At 35.3% G+C, this 17,294-nt stretch overlaps 1 protein-coding gene across 5 annotated transcripts in view; it reads left to right on the forward strand.

Moving 5' to 3' along the window:
* Positions 1–17,294, forward strand: part of COG6 (component of oligomeric golgi complex 6) — a 136,697-nt gene that overhangs the window by 7,402 nt on the left and 112,001 nt on the right. For all 5 annotated transcript variants that reach the window (XM_045052346.1, XM_045052347.1, XM_019825759.3 and 2 more), the window contains exons 3-8: positions 976–1,047; positions 5,494–5,552; positions 11,405–11,516; positions 13,207–13,289; positions 13,660–13,730; positions 15,108–15,201. In XM_045052346.1, the coding sequence (XP_044908281.1) occupies positions 976–1,047; positions 5,494–5,552; positions 11,405–11,516; positions 13,207–13,289; positions 13,660–13,730; positions 15,108–15,201 (491 nt within the window). The remainder of the gene's footprint in view (positions 1–975; positions 1,048–5,493; positions 5,553–11,404; positions 11,517–13,206; positions 13,290–13,659; positions 13,731–15,107; positions 15,202–17,294) is intronic.

Consider the following 17,294-nt stretch of genomic DNA (forward strand, 5'->3'; position numbering starts at 1 on the left):
TTGAAAAAAAAATGATCAGTTCACCCAAGTGGTACCAATAGACCTGAACCAAAGTAGTAGCTCTTAGAGTAGTAAAAAAGAAACAGAGAATACATATATATTAAGGATATAAATGACAGGACTTAGTGGCCAGTTAAATTCACATGTATCTGGAGGGGGCTGGAGATGGAAGTACAGAGGGAAAGAATGTTACTGAGAAAATTACCAGGTTTGTGGCATGATCCAATATGTGATGATGAGAGAGAGGAGGCACTGTTTTTAGTTTATTGGGTTTTCATATTTGCTTGTTTTTGTTAATTAAAAGTTACAAACAATCCATTATAGAAAAGTTAGATAAGGTCAGAAATAGAACAATTGTTTATGACCCTATCACCCAGAAATAACCTTGGTCATTATTTTATTGCCTGGTTTTCCTGTGTTTTTCTATATACGTATATGTACTTTTCTTAAAAAATGAGGGATATTATATGCATTGTTTCATAGTACTTTTATTTTTTTTTACCTTATATAGACATCCCTCCATGCCAACGAAAATACACACACACACACACACACACACACACACACACACACACATAATTATTGTTAATAAATGCACAGATTTCCATTGTGTGTTTGAAAATGTTTCACATTTTCCGTTGGTTTTAGGCAATTCTGTTGATCATCTTACATATATTGTTGCACACTTACCTGATTAATTCCTTAGGATAAATCTTAATTTTAAAATTCTGAATGATGAGGTAGTCATATTTTATTTGCTGTTTCCCATTGTCACATCTTTTAAAAAGCTTATACTAATTTCTTTATATCTGTTCTAACATTAGATGTTATTATTTTAATTATTTCCCATCTTAAATATGGGATCTTTTGTCATGCTCTGCCAAAAAAAAAAAATTCGTGAGATGAAAATAAGGATTCGGCTAAGAGAATTTCTTTAATAATATATGTAGTGCTTGTTACTTTTTTTCTTTTCAGGAACTTGAAAGCATAAATGAAGATGTTCAAGCAATGAGCAGTTGTTGTCAAGACATGACAAGTCGCCTACAGGTACTGTATAATGGCTGGATTTTAGCGTAGTTCCTGGTTCAAAGTAAGCTTTCAGAAATTGTTAGCTAAGTCTGTCAAATATATGGATATCTAATATATCATGCCCAATAGGCAGTTTGAGTGTAAATATTATGCGTATTTTTTTTAACTATAAATGGGTTTCTTTGCATGATAGTTTACTGTTCAGTTAACTCCTGAAGCCTTTATATTTTGATCTAGCCAGCGTAGAGCTAACTGATGAACCTTTCAATCCTATAATATCCCGTAAGTCCAGCAGAAATGAGTTCATTGGTAGAAAGTCTTAGGAGTAAGTCGACACTAAAACTATGCTCAGCAAAGACCCAGCTTAATTATGATTTATGTTCAGCACCCCCCACCCCCCCAAACACACACACACACACACACACACACACACACACACACACACACAAAACCTCAGGAAAATATCTCTGGTTCTATGTCTGTTTATTAAAGCAGTTTCAGGGGCGCCTGGGTGGCTCAGTTGGTTGAGCGTCTGACTTCAGCTCAGGTCATGATCTCACAGTCCATGAGTTTGAGCCCCGCGTCAGGCTCTGAGCTGTCAGCTCAGAGCCTGGAGCCTGCTTTGGATTCTGTGACTCCCTCTCTCTCTCTGCCCCTCCCCTGCTCATGCTCTGTCTCTGTCTCAAAAAAAAGAAAAAAAAAAAGTTTGAAACGTCTAGTTTGGTTGCATTACCCTCATTTATGTAATTTTGGAATACTGAATAGACTAGGGTTTCCCCATGAGAGTCAGTCATGACTGTATTTACCACCTTCACATTTATATTTCAAACTTATACCTTTAAGATTCTCCTAGAACTGTTGAGAGCGACACTGATTCTAGGAAGAATCATTAATCTATGCATATTCCCCAAATTAATCATAAGCTACTTACATGATCTGTCTCTAGAACTAGCCAGTTTCCTGTTTCTCTAAAATTTTAGCTTTCCTAGCTTTATCTAAATTTCAGTACTCTTACTAATATATCAATTATTATTGGCATATCTATTCAATCTTTAGATCTTTATTAATTATATAGCCCTTAAGTAGTCATAAAGTCTTTGCTAATTATTGTCATTTCACATTTTTTGTAGTATTACTTCTGTCGCTTAGTATTACTTTTGTTGTTTGACGATTCTGTTTCTGTCACTTTCTCTTTATTTCCTTCTCTCATCTTCTAGCTTCCTTGATTTAATGCCTTTTCTCAAATTACACTCTATAAGATTTTCTATACTATACTCTCGGATTTGTTTTGTAATACTAATTTTATATTTTGTGTTATACAGGATTACTCAAGTTCCTCTTTTTAGTGGTTGTATCTCATTGCGTAATTCTTATCCTCAATTATATTTTTATTCTTTTTATTATACCTATTTGTAGATGGAAAAGATCAAAGTATTTTTATCCTTCGTGCTGTTTTCAAAACAGATTAGAAGTATTTTAAATCACAGAGTATCCTCTTCATTTTGTCCTCGATATTTTCTTTACATCCACCAACCCTATTTTTTCCCCCTATAATGGCATGGGCCCTTCTTCCTTTCTTTCCTTTTTTATATCAGTTTTACTGAGGAAGAATTTATGTGCAGTAATAAACTGCATTCATCTGATGTGTACAAATCGATGTGTTTGACAATTATACACCTATGAAACAGCTACCATAATCATGGTGCAACATTTTCGTCACTTTTTAAATTTCATGTTTAAAAATATTTTGTACTACTTGTTGTTTACATTCGATTTTGATTCTTGTATTAGCAGGGATTAGATCGGTGACTTTGGAAGTTTTCAGCCATTGGCACTGATTTATTTGCATATGTTTTTCGAATCTTAATGGTACCCGCTCAGACTGTCAACTCTAGAATAAGGTTTTCAGTTTATCCATAGAGGAAAGTACTACTTTTTCATTTTAGGATGTTATACACAGGACTAATTAAATTAGCTCATATTTTAAAAAGTAATTTTGGATTGGGGACATTTTAGAAATTGTTATTACAAGATACTGAAAAAATATAACCAGTAATTTTTTATATGCTGTGGCTTTTCCCTTTGTGGATTTGCTTGGATAAATTACATTTAGAGGCATATGTTTATTATTTAATGAGAAATAATCATCCTCAACATTTAAGATAAATTGGAAATTGTTTTACGATAATGATCTTCACTGGTATTATTAAACATTAGTTTGGGATTGTTACCACAATTTGTAAATGAAGAGTCAAGAAATATGCATAATTCTTACTGCATCACATTGTAATCAAGTATCTTACGTCAGTGATTAACAGGTGGTGTTTTTTGTAAGATATACCTTCAATTTAATAATGACTGCAGCTAAAAAAAGAAGCTAGGAAGCACTTTTTGATATTGATTTTGTGTGGCATTCCTTTTTCACAAATATTAAAATGTAAATATATTTTAGAATTTTTTAAATATTTTAAATATTCTTAAAAGTTGTATTAAGCAGGAGTAAGGTGGCAGTGGATCCTGAAAGTAAAATGGGATTAGGAAAGATGAGGAAGAATTGGAAGAAATTAGTGGATTTAAAGAGTAATAATTTTAGAATAGTACCATGGAAGTCATTGTGTTCGACTCCATTCCTCAAAAGTTATTGATGTGCTGAATTATCTAGGTTCAAATCTATTTTCTTAACAAATACCTACTGTTTGCTAGGCATGCGATTTGGTTGCAAGGAGCACGGACTCAGATGGAGGTGGGGCTGGGGCTCTTGTTGATGGGATACCTGTATGAAGCAATAAGGCAGAAACGTTGCTGCCAGTCTGAAAGATTGTAGAAGGCTTAGGCCTCGAAGAACCCAGAACTTGCAGGGGGCTGGGGTTTCCTGTGTAGATCTAATGCAGCTCTAGAACCTTAGCAGCAGAAGCTTGCTCTTTATGATCGTGTTCCAGCATGGAAATGACCCCGTATCTTCTGATATTTGCTCTGGTATCCTATCTTTAAGAGACTGACCTTCTATAATATGTGTTTGTCTGCTTTATACAGTCGACCTTTGAACAATGAGGAGGTTAGGGGAGTTGACCCCCGTGCACACAGAAATCCATGCCTAATTTTTGACTCCCCAAAACTTAACCATTAACAGCCTACTGTTGACCAGAAGCTGTTAACATACACAGTCAAAACACATTTTGTATGTTATATATATATATATATATATATATATTATATACTGTATTCTTACAATAAAGTAATCTAGAGAAGAAAATGCTATTAATAAAATCATAAGGAAGAGAAAATAGATTTACAGAACTGTAATGTATTATTAAAAAAATTTTTTTTACATTTATTTTTTATTATTTAAAAACAATTTTTTTTCCTTTACTTATTTTTGAGAGACAGAGAGAGACAGCATAAGCAGGGGAGGGGCAGAGAGAGAGAGGGAGACACAGAATCAGAAGCAGGCTCCAGGCTCCGAGCTGTCAGCACAGAGCCCGACACGGGGCTCGAACCACAAACCGTGAGATCATGACCTGAGCCGGAGTTGGACGCTTAACTGGCTGAGCCACCCAGGTGCCCCTATAGTGTATTATTTTTAAAAATTCCTTGTGTAAGTGGACACACACAGTTCACACATGTGGTGTTTAAGGTCAACTGTAATTTCCACTTACTAGTGGCTTTATTTATACATAATTCTAGCCCACTCCATGTCCCTGAAGGGCATGGACCCCATGTCTCCAGCTGCATACACCCACTTGTTTCTCCTCTCTTTGCTAAACACCTTTATGTTTAGGTCTTTGAGAATCTGATTAGCTACATTTTCTTTTGTTTCAGTCTACTGTAAAATAATTGCCTAATCTTAGGACAGAATAGCTTTTCATCAAGTTTTCATTCCTGATCCTTTCGACTCTGGCTTGGGGAAGGAAGGGTTGCTTAATACAAAATTTGTCGGTAACAGCCCTGTGTCTTTTAGATAGGGCTATCTCTGATCTTCCCCAAAACCCTATATGAGGGGTAGTTCGTGTATTCCACCTCTCAAATGTTTATCTCCATCTTGGGCATTTCTGTTCAGTTCCACACCAGCGTTTCAGTGACTTAACTTAAAACTCTATTTAGAGGTCTCATATTCAAGTCACATATTCATAACGGAAGTCATGATTTTTATTCCGACCCTGCTTTTCCAGTAGTTCTGTTTCACTAAAAACATCATGAATTGTTAAATGCCTTAGCATCCTCACACCATTTTCTTTCTTGTAAGCCTTGGTGTTGTGTCTGTTGAGAACTCTGAGCTTCTCTTAGTGAAGGTAGTATATGAGCCTGGCAACATCTAGTTCAGTTATTTGGCCTTTTTAAAACTTTTGAGCTCTGGAGTGTGATCTCACATGCTGCTAAGTTTGAGCTTTAGTAAGTGGTACTATTAGTTTTCTGAAATATAAAATAATCGAAATGTGCTCATGTTGGATATGTTTATAATTTTAGGCGGCAAAAGAACAGACTCAAGATTTGATAGTAAAAACCACTAAGCTTCAAGCTGAAAGGTAAGTTTTTCTTTGTATAGTTTCTTCTTCATTAATTTGGAGATTAAGTGGAAAGAAAATTATAGGTAACTCCAAATCAAAGTTAAAATAATAAAAAATATGATTCAAAATTCATACAGCATGTAAGGTTCTAAGCTATTATCCAAGAGGAAAATAAACAAAACAATATTTTAGGAGTATCAAACTTGATTGGGGTTGAAGGATTATTCACTTTTTGGAGATGACAATGTGTTGTTTATTGTTTGCTACGGATCTAAGAAAAAGATTGCTTTTTAAAATGTAGATGATTTTAGATTTTTTGTAGTCTTATGTTTATTTTTTCACATTCATTGTCTCTTATTTTTAGCTATGGTCTGTCCTCTCTAATATAATTAAGAGTTAACTGCATGAGTTCTTCTTGTGGTAGTTTACAAATAGGTATGCTAATATTTGTTGACTGAATAAATGGGTGGATGAAAGTGAGTAGAATATGGATTCATGTATTTTATTGTGTATTACAGTCTTTTGTAATCAGTTGTTGGTTTGACTGTCTCTCTTCTTACTAAACTGTGAGCTCCTTGAGAACATTGACAGTTTCTTAACTCTCTTTGTATCTCCAGTGCCTAATGCATTGTAGATTCAATAAATAATTTCTGAATAAATGAATTTGGAATACAGCTAATCTGACGCCAAGAAGGGAACATGAAATAAAAACTGAAAACTGAGCATTGTATTGGAGCTTGTAACATATTTGGGACCCTGATTAATGTTTATAGGAGGCAACATTAGAACATTGTGTTTCTATCTGTATATTCTCAAAACTAAGCAACGTTGTTCATGTTTATTATTTTAATAAGCCGATGAAAGTGTTTTGGCTGGGTGTGCTTTTGGGAGTGAAAATTTCTGACATTCCAGTATCCCAAGAGCTAGGGATATGATGTGCCAAGTGAACATTTGTGGAAAGTATTGTAGGAAAATTACACAGCAGAAATTCTAACAGATTCCTGGAAGCTGGCCGAGAGTTGTTTTTCCATTTTTAAGTATTACCTTATCTTTTTAGCAAGAAACTTTGTCGAATAAGCAATTAGCTTTAAAAATAGAAATTCTGTGGGCTTATTTGGATAACATGCCATTCTTATTAAGACAGATGTATAAATGATATGAATATTTTTCCAACTACATTAGAAGTTCAGTCATTGTGATAGCTGACGCTCTAATAGGTAAAGTTTGATGTAGAATTGTCTTCACGGAACTGCGGTTAATATTTTTTTGTAATATTTAGTTGATAGAAGATGGGTTTCATTGATAATCAGGAAGTGATATCCACATAAATATACTTCCATATTTTTTTAAAGTTTATTTATTTATTTTGAGAGAGACAGAGAGAGGGAGAGAGAGAATCCCAAGCAGGTTCTGCACTGTCAGCATGAAGCCTGACACGGGGCTTGATCTAATGAACTGTGAGATGACCTGAGCCAAAATCCAGAGTCTGATGCTTAACTGACTGAGCCACCCAGGTGTCCCTACTTCCATATTTAAAAAAAAAAATTTTTTTTTTCAACGTTTATTTATTTTTGGGACAGAGAGAGACAGAGCATGAACGGGGGAGGGGCAGAGAGAGAGGGAGACACAGAATCGGAAGCAGGCTCCAGGCTCCGAGCCATCAGCCCAGAGCCTGACGCGGGGCTCGAACTCACGGACCGCGAGATCGTGACCTGGCTGAAGTCGGACGCTTAACCGACTGCGCCACCCAGGCGCCCCACTTCCATATTTTTTAATGCTATTGAAGGCACTACTATACATATATATTTTTTAAGTTTTTAGGTTTATTTATTGATTTTGAGAGAGAGGTCAGGGAGCACGAGTGGGGGAGGGGTAGAGAGAGGGAGAAAGAGATTCCCAAGCAAGTATTGCATAGTGTGGAGCGGGACGCAGGGCTCAAACCCTGGAACCTTGAGATTATGACCTGAGCCGAAGTTGGATGCTTAACCAGCTGAGCCACACAGGCACCCCATGTATTTTTTTATCTCTTGTGAAGGCCCACCAGCCAAATTTCTTTCTAGAATCAGAGAAACAATCTCTGGTGAACGTTTATATTTCTTTTTGAGGTATAGTATGTTAAAGTAGAAAGAATGTAGGCTTTGAAGACGAAAACCTGAATTCTAATCTAAATTTTGGGTAAGAGTTCGTTAGATTTTTAATTTTGAGCAAGTTGCTTCTTAACTTCAGCCTCAGTTTTCACATCTGAAAAAAGGGAATAGCTGATTAGGTGATTTACACAGGAGCTGAACACATTGCCTGGTAATCCGTCAAGGGACGCTATCCTTCTCTCCTCTTCCAGAGCTTTTATTGGACAAAGCTATCAGCACATCTTGTGTCTACATTGGCTTTGATGGCTGGGAAGCTTAGGTTATAGTTTTCCTCAGCTATGTTATTTACTTTCTTATCCTTCCTTACTATTTCTTACTATTTTATCTTTTAATAGTTTTAATTGTATTTTAATTGTGCTATTTGTTATAAACCACTTTAATTCAGGTTTTGCAGTTTGTAACAAAAATACAAGACTTTATTTTGCATAAACATACATATAAAAATATATTACAGAAACATATTTGTTCGGGCAGGAAAGCTTAGAGACCTCTTTTCTTCTTTCTTATTCTCATTTGTATGTATAAAATTCAGAGGAAAAAAAAACTAAAATCAGCTACAACTTTACTACACAGGCATAACCACTGTTAACGTTTTGGTATATTTCCTCCCAGTGTGATCATACGTGTGTAGTTCTGTTTTACTTTGTTCACTTATATTTTGTGTTCACTTTTGGGGTGCCTAGGTGGCTCAGTTGGTTAAGCGTCCAACTCTTGGTTTCAGCTCAGGTCATGATCTCACTGTTCGTGAGTTCAAGCTCCCTGGGCTCTGCACTGACAGCTTGGAGCCTGCTTAGGATTCTCTCTCTCCCCCTCTGTCCGCCCCTGCTTGTGTGTGTGCGTTTTCTCTGTCCTCTCTCTCTCAAAAATAAATATATAAACTTGAAAACAAATTTATGTTCATTTTTCTATGTCTTTTACTTAGAAAAACCATGCTTTTTAATGGTGAAATTATATTTCATCTTGTGAATGAACCAACACGTATGTTAAACATTCTTATATCACTGAATATTAGTATTGTTTCCAATACTAAAAATAATGGTTTGGCATGTGTTTTTAAATCATTATGTGCAGTTCAGATTATTTCCTTAGAATGTACTAAGGAAATAATGTATATTGCCTAAATTGCTCTCCAAAAGGGTTATACCAATTTCCATATTTGTCGGCAATAAATGAGAATGTCTCTTTTATTAAACCTTTGCCAATAGTAGGTATTGTCATGAAAAACTTTGGCAATTTCATAGATGAACAGTAGCATCATACTCCTAATTTATATTTTATTGAATGTTGTTGGTGGGTGAGTCAGCTTTTTTTTTTCATTTTGTCTTGCCATTTATATTTTTTAATCCTTTTTTTCTTTTGTATCTTTTGGCCATTTTTAAAATCTTTTTCTTATTATTTTGAAATTATTTGGTGAAAGTGAATCTAGAAGGTAGAGTTAAAATATGGCAGAGGCAGATTTTCAGGAAAAGAAAAAGAAGGCACCATAAGATTCATAAATCATGTTCTGAGAATGCTTGAAGGAATCATTATTAGGATTAATTAGTCTGTTTATTTTAAATATTTAAGTAATTTATGAATACATGTCCTGAAAATTCATTTATGGGTGTGTATATATTTTGAAAACTCGATGTTGTTGCTCAACATATTTTTTGTGGCTTGCTTTTTGTACCTGAGAAATGCTTTATAGATCATTTTGTGTTAATAGGTCCAGATCTATCTCATATTTTTTATCTGCTGCACATTATTTCACAGTATGTATTTGCTGTGTTTATTTACGTATTATATAACATATAATACATCTCCAAGTGATTATAGTGATTACATGAACACATCTCAAAGAGACTGTAATTTATAATAGCCATTTATATGTTTTATATTAACATTTATTTCATATGATTTTATTTAGATATTAAAAACTCTCCAGAACATACCATATTTCAGTTGTGATGTAAGATGAAGGCAAAGTCTGATATGTATCTTTTGTCACGCCAGACCCTGGCTTAGGGCTTTTATATATTGTAGGTCCCTGTTAGTGTTCTTAGATTGCACAGATACTCCCAAACCAAGTGATTGGACTATATGAGAGTAACTTTCTATCAGAAAGGTTGTGCAGTTTTACCTGGGAAGAATATATAGGGTGAAAGCAAAGAGTAATATGATTTTTAAAATATATTACAGTGTATTTCATCATTACTTTAAAAGTTGTCATCTTGCGATAGATACCAAACCCTTGTTTTAGCAATATGACCATTAAACATATTTTTGGACCAAATCTTTTGTAGAGATAGAGCCTCTGGCTTAAAGTCTTTTTATTTCATGGCTTTTATGTCTGTGTGTATGTGTGTGTGTGTATACATACATACTAGTCAAAACTACTATCTGGAATGAAATTTAATGATTAAGAAGTATGATCAAGATAGGTAATACTAGATTTGGTTAAAGCAAAAGTAAATTATAAACTAAAGAAATTTGTTTCCTTTGTGCCCAGTAAATTGACTCTAGAGATAGATCTGAAAGAAGCTCTGGAAAGGTTTCAGTAAAAATGATTAATCTAAATCTCGAGGAATTTTATGAATTCTTATAATTATTTTAAATCCTGTGTGGTAACGATTGGAGCTTTAACACTATAAAACAAAACCCGATAAAGTAACTTTTTGGTATCCATAAGATGATTAAGGGCGTATGCCATTCATCTGTGTAGATTTAATTACACTATTTACATTATCATTTGAGATCATCAGAATGTTACTGCCACCTAGAGGACTTTTCCTTTCTAACTTGCTATATTATTTCAGAGCATTTGACTTTGACTTTAGAACCCCAAGCGTACCAACAAAACAAATATGGCAGATGCATTGTACTGTCTGCACATAGAATGTTGATGTTTATTTTGTCCACTCTCATTTGAGTATTATTAAGTTGTGAAATATCACTGCCTTGTGAATACTGCTGGTGAAACCCAATTTTATGTGTATATCTTTAAATCTAAGATGGAAAAGCCAGGAATGGTGAATTTCTGCTCAGGAGGACTTAGCCTTTAGACGGGGATGCGGCCCGGGCCTTCAGGTCACATTCCAAATAAGAGTGTGCCTTTCCTTAATTGTCAACCTGGTCTACATAGGTTGCATTCACATGATGTAACTGAAGACTCTTGTATTACCATAGTATGCAGAAAAAGTGTGAAGGCAAAAGTGGAGTGCTCTATGGATTTATGAGGAATTGGTAAATGAGTTCTTCTGTTTCTAATCGAAAGTTAAAAAATAAAAAACCTGACTTTTGGTTGCTGTGCACTTCATGTGAAAACTTCAGAGGCTTAGGACTTTTTAGTGATTGAAAAGAAATTAGTTGAAAACGGGCATATTTTTCTCCTGTAAGACAACGTTGTTACTACCAGATGAACAATTCAGGTACATGTAAGTGGCTGAGAATTTGTTACGCAAGGACCATTTGTAAACTTATTTCTTCTTTTGCATGATGGTTAACTCGTTTTACTGTGTGTAGGTATCTGAGGTAGAACAATATAGGTAATTCTGTCACCTACCCGCCGGACGAGCATCTAATGTTTGAGGCAGAAATGAGGCTTTCAAAGATACTGAGACTCTTTCACATGGGTTTTAAGAAGTTATTATGTCAGAGATGTAGCTTGTCTTAAAGCTATGCAAATTCATAGCATGCTTGATTTTTTTTTTTTTATTGCTTGGTTGTTTTTTATTATTATTATAGTCAAAGACTAGAAATACGAGCACAAGTCGCAGATGCCTTCTTATCCAAGTTCCAGCTGACTTCTGATGAGATGGGTCTCCTCCGAGGTACCAGAGAAGGACCTATAACCGAGGTATGTTGCTTTCTTATAATCATTTAAAGCATAGCAGGTAATGATTTATAGATAAGTCACTTGTTTTAAGGCTTTATTTTCCCATCACAAAAGTTTTATTTAAAATATTTTTTTAAGTTTAGAAACTAAGATACATATTTTAAATTACCTTAATTTGGTTTTTTTTTGTGTGTGTGTGTATTTTTTTCAAAGCAATATGTATAATTTTTTATTTGAGAAATCGAAGAGTATCAATTTTTTAAAAAAATCTTCATCACCTTTTCCACTCCTTCCTGTCAACCATTGTCCATTGTCAACCATTTTCAACCTTATTAATTGCTTCTTTTCTAAATTCTGTATCCTGGATCCGTAGATTTAAAAAAAAAAAAAAAAAGGTTTGGTTTTCTATGTTTCCTATTTTCTGTTGGTTTCGAGTCATGAAATATGAGATTTTAGCCTCTTAACCCTGCCTTCTCCTGCACACATACAGGTTCTCTTTCCTTCCTACCTCACAGTACAGTTTTATGACATTTTCCCTTTTCGTTACTGTAGCATTGAAGTGATTACACGTTTCTTCCTTTGTAACTTTTTGTCTTTCCTGGAATTTGAAATTCCGTATCTTTTCACCAAATTAGCTTCTGAATCGATGCCCTTCTTTCCAAACTGACACACAACTCTAAAACCTCTCAAAGTGCCAATTAACTGGGTAGACTTTTGTTTCTTTGTTTTTTCCTGAAGACATTCACTGTCTCCAGAAAGGAATCTTTCAGTTTCCTAACTGGGAGGAGCTATACACCTAAGACACTTGTCATCCCTCTAGGGTCTGAGGGCAGGAAGAGTTCTCAAAGGGTGGGTGCGACGTACTGGGCTGCTCTCCAGAGGTGTCACCGCTTCTTACTGCCAGGCTAGAGTGGACCCAGTCATCTAGGAGTAAGGAGTTAAGTAGGTCGAGAATGGGTTTGTACTTTCCTTATTGGTGTTTATTGCCCTTGTAGATTGTGGAACTTTGCACATATGAAATATTTGGCATCTGACCTTTTCTCCACTTGGCAGAAATTGTCAACAGTATTGGAGGAGATTTTTTTTTTTAATTGCATTCATCAAAGAAAAATAACTCATTCATTATTTTCATGATTGGAACACCATGACTGTATGGAAACGAAGGCTTCAATGCCTCTTTCTAAAAGGCAAAAAAATCTTGGAGTTCAGCATCAGTCAGCTCCTCTATTATCTACGAGCAGCTTTTACGTATCCAGCTTTACATTCTGCTCTTGGATTAGGGGGCAAGAACAGGTATATAAAAGCTAATGTAAAACATCGTCTTCAGTGATAACAAAGCTATGCTTACTTATAAAGTCATAAGGTATGTCATATGTAGCATGTTTTCCTTTATGTAGTAATCTTCAGGGGTGCCTTCTCTATTACTAGACTATGCATTTCTTGAGGGACAGCAGTTGTCTTTATAAATTTTGTGTTCCTGGCAACTAACATACTATTTGGCACGTAGTCGACATTGAATTAACATATGTTTTAAATGTAAGTATCTGTTGCACTCCAATAAAAATTTAGAGAAAATTGTGGTCAGTATAGGAGCACTTCATCAGAGTAAGTGAAAGAATTTGTTTTTCCCTTGTAGTGACATTTCAATTTAGAGTAATGTAATTTCACCAGAAAACCTGGACATTTTAAAGTTGCGTTTTTAATTTTAAAGGATTTTTTCAAGGCACTGGGAAGAGTAAAACAGATTCATAATGATGTTAAAGTTCTCTTACGTACAAACCAACAAACAGCAGGGTGAGTGAACTTTTCACTTCATAATTGCATTTCCTCTTACATCTCGCAAATTTTAAAGACATTCTAGGTTCTTTCTGAAATTATATGACATATTATGAAATAGGAATTTAATTTCTATGTATCTTTGGATAAGGAGGGAGTTATACCCTGATACATTTAGAATAAAACAGTACTTGGATACCTAAGTGATGCTATTAAAATTTGACAACATTTATTTAATTATAAAAAAGTTATCAAAAAATCCTTCCATAAAATGATAAAAAGTTATATGCTTTAACCAAAATGTGCTGTAATTAAGCAAAGTAATTAAGTTTTTAGATGTAACTATTGTTTAAAACTTTAAATTAAAGTAAATCTTTAATTTTCTTAGTTTAGAAATTATGGAACAGATGGCCTTGCTTCAAGAAACAGCTTATGAAAGACTTTATCGATGGGCTCAAAGTAAGTGATTTCTTTCATGTGGTCTAGATTTATAAATATTAGTTTTCAATTTAGTTATTTCATCTGACCTTTGAGATCATATTTGGGTCTTAGTAATCAGAAAGTATTTTTAAAAAGAAAAATGTGGGGGTGCCTGTGTGGCTCAGTGGTTAAGTGTCTGACTCTTGATTTCAGCTCAGGTCATGATCTCACAGTTCAGAGTTCGAGCTTCATATCACGCTGCACTCAAAGCCTGCTTGGGATTCTCTTTCTTTCTCTCTGTCTCTTTCAAAAATAAAGAAACTTAAAAAAAAGGGAAAGAAAAATGAGTTTTACTTTTGAACATATTGTGTTTGTGTTTGTATCACGAGTATTTGCCATCATTCAAGCTCTATGTTTTTTATGTAATAAAAAAAAAAGGTCATTATTTCTAAAGTCATTAAGTAATTGTTTTATACGTGGTGAATTGCTATTCTATTGTTGCTGTAACAAATCATCACAAACTTAATGGCTTAAAACAACACAAATTATTACCCTATAGTTCTGCAGGTCAGAAATCAGACATGTTTCTCACCACGCTAAAAGTGCTTAGCACAGCTGCAGTCATTTCTGGAGGCTCTGGGAAGGTTCAGTGTCTGTGCTCATTCAGTTTGTGGGCATAATTTAGTAACTTGAGTCTGTAGGACCAACTGAGGTATGTTTCCTTGCTGGCTGTGACTGAGGCCTTTTCCTAGTTCTAGAGGCTGCCTACGGTCTTTTGTTTGTGGCCTCTTCCTCTGTCAGTATTTTTTGTTTATTTATTTATTATTATGTTTTTAATGTTTATTTTTGAGAGAGAGGAAGACAGATGTGAGTGGGGGCGGGGCAGAGAGAGAGAGAGTGACACAATCCGAAGCAGGCTCCAGGCTCTGAGCTGTCAGCACAGAGCCCCATGCGGGGCTAGAACTCACGAACTGCAGGATCATGACCAGAGCCGAAGTTGGACGCTTAACCGACTGAGCCACCCAGGTGCCCCTACTTATTTACTTTTCTAAAGTTTATTTATTTTGAGAGAGAAAAAGAGAGCGTAAGCGAGTGAGAGAGGAGCAGAGAGAGGGAGAAGGAGAAAGAGAATCCTAAGCAGGCTCCTCTGTCAGAGCAGAGCCAGACGCAGGACTCGATCTCACGAACCATGAGATCATGACCTGAGCTGAAACGAAGAGTCGGATGTGTAACCACTGAGCTGCTCCGGTGTCCCATCATAAAATAGTTTTTGATTGGCATAGTCTCTAGGTTTTTCCAAGCATTTTTTTAATGTAATATCTGCTACAGAATTTAGACTGTGGGTACACAATGGATATAATAAAGACCAAATTTTAATTTAACAGGAGCTGTAATCACACGGTAACTGTTTTCCAGGTGAATGCAGAACATTGACGCAGGAATCATGTGACATATCTCCAGTATTAACTCAGGCAATGGAAGCCCTGCAGGATAGACCTGTCTTATATAAGTTGGTGACTTTTTCCTAATTAAAAAAAATAAATGTACTTTTTCTTGGACGATTTATGCTAGCTTTCAGTATTATCAAATTGATATACGATAGTTTAGTTTCAGTAATAAAATAATTTATTTAAAGTGATGCTCTTACCTGATATGTGTGTTGTTGGGGCATCAGCTCATTTGTGTATTGTGTATTATAGAATGCAGTTTGGAGGGGAAAAGCAAGGTGTCCCTACGTCTAGACTGCCCCTTATGTATGTAGAGGTAAGGGCTTCCCCATCCTGTCATCTCACTGACTACCTTAGAATTGTATGAAGCTAAAACTCCTCTGTCAACCTGGCCCTGGGGAGAAGGGGGTCAGAAATATAACTTCCCCCAAATGAAAAAAGAACATTGAAAATCAAGATTCCATTAATAGGATTCAAGAAAAGAAAGAATTCACGTCTTTCATTCTGTAAGTTATGCCAGCTAAGAGATCTATGATGAGGCTTTGGGTAAGAACCCTAGGCATTATTAATTATTGACATATTTTTTATTACTCTGTATTTTAATTTTACTCTTCTATCTTTCATATAAAACAGAAGTAAATGTTTTTTTTTTTTTAATTTCTGCAATAATATGAAAATAGGGACACCAAGTGGGGAGTTATGCAGGAAACAAAACCAGGGAACGTGTACAGAGGCATTCAGTCTTGCTCTGAGTCATGACTTTCAGAGGCTTGTAATAGTTTTAGAGGATTTCCCCATTACTGTGCTTTCTGATTGGAACGTTGCTTAGCCTATAATAAGTTTCCAGAACACAAGTGCTGGGACAGCTGCATGAAATAATAACATTCCAGTACTACTTACTGAGTACTTACTATATGTTAAGCACAGTTCTAAGTACTAGAGACACAGCATCAATAAACCTCTACCCTCAAATTGCTTCATTTTATGGGACCAGATATAAACACACCATTTTAATGACTAGATTAATTGCTACTTTAGAGTTCATGTGTCCGTTTTCTGTGGTAGGGGAAAGGGATGAACGTTAGGGAAAGTTTCTTCTGGGAAATAGGTTTAAAGTGAGTTCTGAAGGTTAAATAGGCATTTTCCAGGAAGAAAAGGGAATTGAAAACATCCTAGGTTGAGGGAACAGCAGATGCAAAGATGTAGATTGAGAGAGAACATGGATTTTTGGGAAATTGATTGCAAAATCTTGCACTGGTTGCTGGGTTGGTAGTAAGAGCTGTACTGTAATAGCGCTGAATGTTGTGCATGGACATATGATTAATTAATGTTCACTACTGATCATCAGCTTAGCAGGTTATAGTTGTACCTTGAAATTTCTTTCCCAGCCTTGGCACTTTAAGATATTGGTGTTTGATTAGGAGAGTCTTCTAGTACTGAAAATATTTGGTATTTGATTTTAATAAAATGTTACATTGTCCACAGATTCATATTTGTTCACAAGGTTAATCTCTGTTTAAAAAAATTCCTTTGTGTGTTTTGGTCAGCCTACTTCTATCACGTAAATATATATTTAGTAAGTTTTGATTCTTTTTTTTTGTTTCAATGTTTATTTTTATTTTGAGAGAGAAAGAGAGAGCGAGTAGGGAAGGGGCAGAGAAAGAGGGAGAGAGAATCCTAAGCAGGCTCCATGCTGACACTGTGGAGCCTGATGCGGGGCTTGATCTTCCAACCATGAGATCACGACCTGGGCTGAAATCAAGAGTCGGACATTGAACCGACTGAGCCACCAAGGCGTCCCTAAATTTTGATTCTTGATAAACACTTGGAAACGAGCAGTATTGTATAATAGTTTAGAAGGCGAGCTCCGAGTTAGATTTTTTGACAAGCCTCTGTACCTTTATAAACCTCAATTTCCTTAAATAAAGATAAAAATAGTGCCTATCTTACAGGGTTTTTGTGAAGATTTAAGTTAGATTGTTCACATAAGGTGCTTAGAATAATGCTTTGCTCATCACAGAATTTTAGCTATTATTTTTATTTTGAAAGGAGATAAACTGGAAAGCTGTCAAATACAGAAGGGTATATTTAGAATCCATTGTTACAGCCAGGAAAAAGCTTGAAAGGCAAAGAACAGAACTATAATAGACACGAT

Source organism: Felis catus, chromosome A1 (assembly GCF_018350175.1).
Source record: "Felis catus isolate Fca126 chromosome A1, F.catus_Fca126_mat1.0, whole genome shotgun sequence".
Taxonomy (NCBI): domain Eukaryota; kingdom Metazoa; phylum Chordata; class Mammalia; order Carnivora; family Felidae; genus Felis; species Felis catus.